This window comes from Oryzias melastigma, linkage group LG1 (genome assembly GCF_002922805.2).
Source record: "Oryzias melastigma strain HK-1 linkage group LG1, ASM292280v2, whole genome shotgun sequence".
NCBI classification, from domain to species: Eukaryota; Metazoa; Chordata; class Actinopteri; order Beloniformes; family Adrianichthyidae; genus Oryzias; species Oryzias melastigma.
In genome coordinates this window covers 17839542-17845032 of record NC_050512.1, presented here as the reverse complement: position 1 = coordinate 17845032, position 5491 = coordinate 17839542, and the positions used below count along the sequence as shown (strand labels likewise).

General features: G+C 40.3%; 1 protein-coding gene across 2 annotated transcripts; it reads right to left on the bottom strand.

Annotated features, from left to right (window-relative positions):
* Positions 1 to 8: 8 nt before the first annotated feature.
* Positions 9 to 4528, bottom strand: helt (helt bHLH transcription factor). Of its 2 annotated transcripts, none has more exons than XM_024290051.2 (4): positions 4379 to 4528; positions 960 to 1064; positions 729 to 825; positions 9 to 641 (listed from the first exon to the last, which is right to left on the bottom strand). In XM_024290051.2, the coding sequence occupies exons 1-4, from the start codon at positions 4403 to 4405 to the stop codon at positions 178 to 180; spliced, it is 693 nt and encodes a 230-aa protein (XP_024145819.1). In that variant the 5' UTR covers positions 4406 to 4528; the 3' UTR covers positions 9 to 177. The 2 variants fall into 2 exon arrangements, with proteins under 2 accessions (XP_024145819.1, XP_024145818.1); XM_024290050.2 differs by lacking the exon at positions 4379 to 4528 and adding an exon at positions 1563 to 1826.
* Between the last annotated feature and the right edge of the window lie 963 nt (positions 4529 to 5491).

The window sequence follows — 5491 nt, the reverse complement described above, 5'->3', positions numbered from 1 at the left end:
CATTTCCCTTTCTCAGATTGGCCTCATTTGTAACAAGTTTACATTTTACGCACAGCCCTGACGTTGGTGTGTAACAATTAACACGTGCAAAAAATTTTTAGTAAGAAATATTGTATTTATTCACAACATGTACATGATCTACAGCATAAATAAAATCAAGAAAAGCGTCTAAAGAATTCACATGGCGTGCTGCGCGCTGTGCAGACTGAATGCGTTCGCGTGAGTGTGGCCCAGGAAGTTAAAATAATGATGATCGAGCCCCGGTGACAAGTATCCTCCGTGCTGCTGCGTGTGCGCGGAGAGAGGCACCGTTGGGTACGAGATGCTCTGGCTGCGGGTGGAGCCGTGCCACGAGAAGGCCCCCGGCGGGCTCTGCTGATACTCGGAGGGGCTGTGGCTTTGGTGCTCCGGCGAGGAGTGGAGTTGGCTCAGATAGTCAGACGGTTCCACAAGTGCGCCCACGGAGCCAAAGACGGGCTCGGTGACCACACGAGACTTTGACTGTAGAAACGCAAGAATCCGCGCGTACTTGATGTCTTTTGTTTCCGCTCTGTCCTCTGTGGTCAGGTAATGCACCAAATTCTTCATGCACTCGTGGTATCCGTAGTGGAAGTAGTTTGCAAATTCGGCCAACAGCTCTCCTGGAATTCATCCAAAGAGCGGGGAGGTTACAATCCTGCTGCTGTGATTGTTAAACTTGATGCGTAATGATGGGGAAAGTTACTAACCCTTTTCTCTCCCGCGCGGGAAATCTGCTGAGTGGAGCGCTCGAAGGTACTGGACCGTCATCTCCAAGATTTCAGCTTTCTCCAGCTTTCCAGAGTTCTGCCGAAATGCGCGCCAAACAAATCCAACTTTAAGCATTAACACTTGCATGCGAGCGGGATTCAAGGAAGGGTGCCACTCATTTTTAGACTTTTTATGATCAAACGTAAATAGCAAAGAATATATTTTCACACCTGTTTCGCCAGAGCCATTGGAACGGTTTTTCCAAGCTCGTTCAGGCAGCGGTTGATGCGGTCCCGTCTTCTCTTCTCGATCACTTTGTGCGAGATTGGAGTTCTCTGTGAAAACATTAATAAGAACATTGAAAATTTGAAGCCTATTTGGTTTATAACAAATACAGAAAACAAAGCAAAATCCCCCGCCAGACAGCTCCAGAACAAACTAAGCTCCTGTTTAAGAGCCCTGCTGGGCGGATTTTTGCGCAGCGCGCGTGTGATCGTTCCAAAGCGCGCAGTGGACAATTGAGCTCCAAATAGACTCATTACACTCAACAAATGATAAACACAACATTTGTTTTAAACATTAAAAATGTTTTTTGAAACTTGCATTACTTTAGCTCAGTAATATTAAAGCGTTAAATCTGAATGGCGCACGGAAGTCCATCTGTAGCGCGCGCGCCAAACACGCGACTATTTTTCCATTTGGCGTAAAAATATTACAAGAGACTTTTTTGTCAAAAAGAGGTATATAAGTTACAAAAAGAAACATTGTAAGTGTCAGATACGTTTTTGTTTGCCAAAGTATGTAACTCCTGAGTGCGCACACGGAGCGCGTACCTTCCTGTCCTTCATCTTGGATGCCATCGAGGAATTACAGGCAAAACTTTGAAAAATCCGTCCAGTTGAACGTATGGATGAGGTGTGTTGGTCAGGTTGAAGGTTGAGCAGACTGGACATGGGGACCAGAGCTGTCGCTTATAAAGGAAGCTTCCAAGAGACTCTGTCATTCACTGTGTAAATTATTCCACAGGATTAGCGCTGCGCATTGGGTAAATGTGTGCGTTTAGGATCAGTTAAAGAAATTGTTTAAAAAAACTGAACAGGAGGGGGGGAGCAAACCTGCTTTGTTAATCCACGTGGCTGTCTAAAAGACACGTGATTGCTGTTGGAATATTATTTGCATAGCAATAACGCAGGCGGGAAATAATACCAGAGCGTTGGACTCGTCTGATCCGGCGGGGCGCACTGTGCGCGCTCGAGACAAAGCGGGCGAAAAAATGAATCCTTTTTTTCTTCAAGCTCACGTTTCTCACACGATCGCGTGTTTACAATTCTCAGCAAGCCTCCCTAACTTTCATCCAAGCCCGGTACGAGTTTTAAGGCCTGTCCAGTACCATTAAAGTAATTAAGTAAGCCTTTAATAGGCTGTTCCGCCAAGTTCAGGGGAGATCTTTTGGAGACGGAGTCCCCCCGTTTGTTCTCGGCGTTTCTCACACGACTTGGTGACACGTCCATCTTTTATGAGAGATGGCAAGCTTTTTGTTTACATTCTTTATTTTGCTGGACTCCACGGCAGGTGTGTGATTAGCCCTGGCACACGAGCGTCGTCTGCGTCAAGGCCAGCGTCTCCAGCAGCCTCTGGCACACGAGGGTTACCCACCACTGGAGACTCTTTGGAGAGGCTCAATTTGTATCCTATTATCCTATAAGAAAATGTCTATTCAGTCGAATGAATAGTTTCATTGGCCTAAATTTTAATAATGCTCTGAAAGAAAGGGAGAAATAAAGAAGAATGCAGCTGGTGTGAGCGCGCATTATTCCCCGTCACCTGCAAGATGGGTAGCCCGGAGACCTCTATTCATTTGCCTAATTTCGGTCAACTTAACAAACTTTGGGAGAAATTATACTGCCATTGTTATGAAGGGTGAAGCTTTCTGATCGAATTAACAGCATGTTTTGATCCGGTAAATGTCATTAGAAAGAAAGAAACAATCGCGTTTAAAGGGGCCTGGGGAATGCGCCAAGTGGAGACGCCAAAGCGCAAAGTGCACAAAGGCTGTGAGTAAATGCCACAGGGGACTTTTGTACCCTCACATTGCTCAAGTTTTTTGCCCCAAACAAAGGGCATTATTTTATACTTGAATACATTTCATACAACAATTGGCTGTTTTTCTTCAAACATATTTTCACAGCAAGGTCCACAACAGGTTTATTGTGTGCGCTCCCTCTCACGGATTCAGACTGCTCTCATGCGTCACGACAGTCTGCTCCGTTTGTGACTGGGAATGTTTTAATCTGGAAACTTTCTCCATGCTTGGGTATATTTGATCCTGTGAGCGATGTCGACGAATTAAAAGCGGCAGAGATTGAAGAAAGCAAAGCTCGCACGACATCTGAGGCTTTTGGAGAGTTTTGAGAGCACCATGGAGAGAAAGGCGCGAGTGAGAGGGACGGGGGCATAAAATCCAATTACTTGAGTGTGGAGTTTTTAACACTTTTTACGTGTTTGTCCTTTGAAATATGGACGGACTTGTGTGTTGTTAGTTTTTTTAAGAGAACTGAGTTAAACACTGGAAGTCTTTGCTGGCAAACTATTGTGTTGCGCCAGAATAAATCAATGGGCTATACAAGTCCCGCTTTTTCCAACCTTTTCCCCCTTTTTTCTTTGAACCATTACTCTGACTTTTTAAACGTGACAAAACTAAAAAATATTTTAAATATTCTGAATGTCCACTTTTACGTTTAATCTTTTGAGTAAAGACTTGCGCTCTTTGGAGTACAAGCTCCATTTAAGCATGCGCGTAACTGTCTTTTAGACACACCTGACATTAATTGTACCGCTTTATTTATAGATTTTATGTTTTTAAACTGTTTTTATATTATATTTAAAGGCAGTGAATGGGTTTTTTAATATCAGAAAGTAATGTATACCCTTAATTTTAACTGCGTAATCCTGGCTTGGCTGCGAAATGAGTGCGTATTGGGCCAAAGGCGGCCGTATCCAAACTCTTTTTAAATTCATATAGAAATTATGTTTTTTGATTTGCCGTTTCATGGAATTGGTCACAAAAAATGTAAAACATAAAAATATGTGCAAATATTTTTTTAACGGGCGCAACATTTTTATTATCATTTATTTAGAAAAACGCGTATTTTAATGATTGGGACAAATCAATCAATCTGATCTCAGTCCGTAAATTTCAAATTAATTATTTTTTGTGATACTTTATGTTCCTAGTTGGTGTTTTAATTTGATGGATTGTGTTTATAAAACATTTTTATTGCAAGACAATTTTACTTTTTAAATTATTATTTTAAAACAACAACAAAAATCATCTTTATACCAAACTTAGAAAACCCTAATCAGTTTTCTTTAGAAAACAGTTATTGTGGTGGATGATTTTGCATCCATCTATGGAAGCGGAATAGCTTTAAGAATCATGTTTTAACTTATTTCGAAAACGCTCAAATAAACTAAAGTAAGCAAAAATTATGAATTTTGTAAAGTTAATTTCCTCAACTTTATCTACAGATGTATTTACTCCGACTTGTTCCTCTCTCCTTTTGAAATGAAAGTTTGTCAGTTAATGCAGGCATTATTTATCCCGGATGTTCATAGCAGCAGAAAACAAACAAGGAAACTATAAATGAACCTTCAGGTTTGAATCCTCTGCCAACATCAGCGGCGGTCGCCTCCACTGTGAACTCGGGTGTTGTCTGGCACTGCGCTCTGACCCGTGGTGACCTCCGCTGGAGACAATCCTTTAGGTCGGTGCGCCCCCCTCAGCCTGAACTGTGGCAGTTCACACGGTCCCCACTGAGCTCAGACTGCACGGTTCAGAAAAAACGGCCCCAATGGGGAAAAAAGCACACAAGCACATAACCGTCAAAACAAGATACATTCACTGAAAATAATATGTATTATGCTCAAAGCATCAGTGTTTTGAAATAATTGTCAATGTATTTTTGCCAAACGTCTAAATGAAGGAACGTCTGTCTCATGAATATGTTTTGGAGTATTCATCTTGAAAATTCTTTAAAAAAGATAAACTCTTTTTCAGATTAGTTTTATTATGATTACTATTATTTATAACTGAATAAATATATTTTTCTAAAAATTTAGTGTACTTTGTTTAGCTATAGCATGTTTTGAGTATTTTCTTAAAGAAAGTCAAAAGTTTCAGCCAAAAATTGCTGTCTTCTAAATTAGGCGCACACGTGTGCCCTCTTGTGGTACATTTTGAGAACTACCACAGGTTAAACATTTCCTCAGGCATGAGTTCAGTCAGTTCAAAATTTCCTGTTTTAGGGGACTGTTGGAAAAATTAGCCCAAAGCAGTTTTCCTATTTAGGGAGCTTAAAACAAAAAAAAAAAAGAATCCAAGTTATTTTTAATCTTAGCTTTAGTAAATTTTAGCAAATCTTGATTGAACTAATGCAGTCATAATTGTAGACTGATTAAAATGTGATTTTTCAGACTTCAGTTTACCATATATAACAAACTTGCAGTTTATACAGAAAAACATGGATTTATTTTTTTAGTCACATTTAAGTCTTATAAGAGTGGATGAAACAGTTTTATGTGATTAACACATTTTTAGGCATAATTAATAATATATTTCTAAATGATTGCTTTTATACTTCCAAAACGAATATATTTGTCGTCAGCTTTCCTCTGTTTTTGTAAGCAACCAGTAGTTTTGTTTTGCAAACTGTGGCTATGTTGCTTTATCAATATTTGCATGTTTTTATATACAGTAGATGAA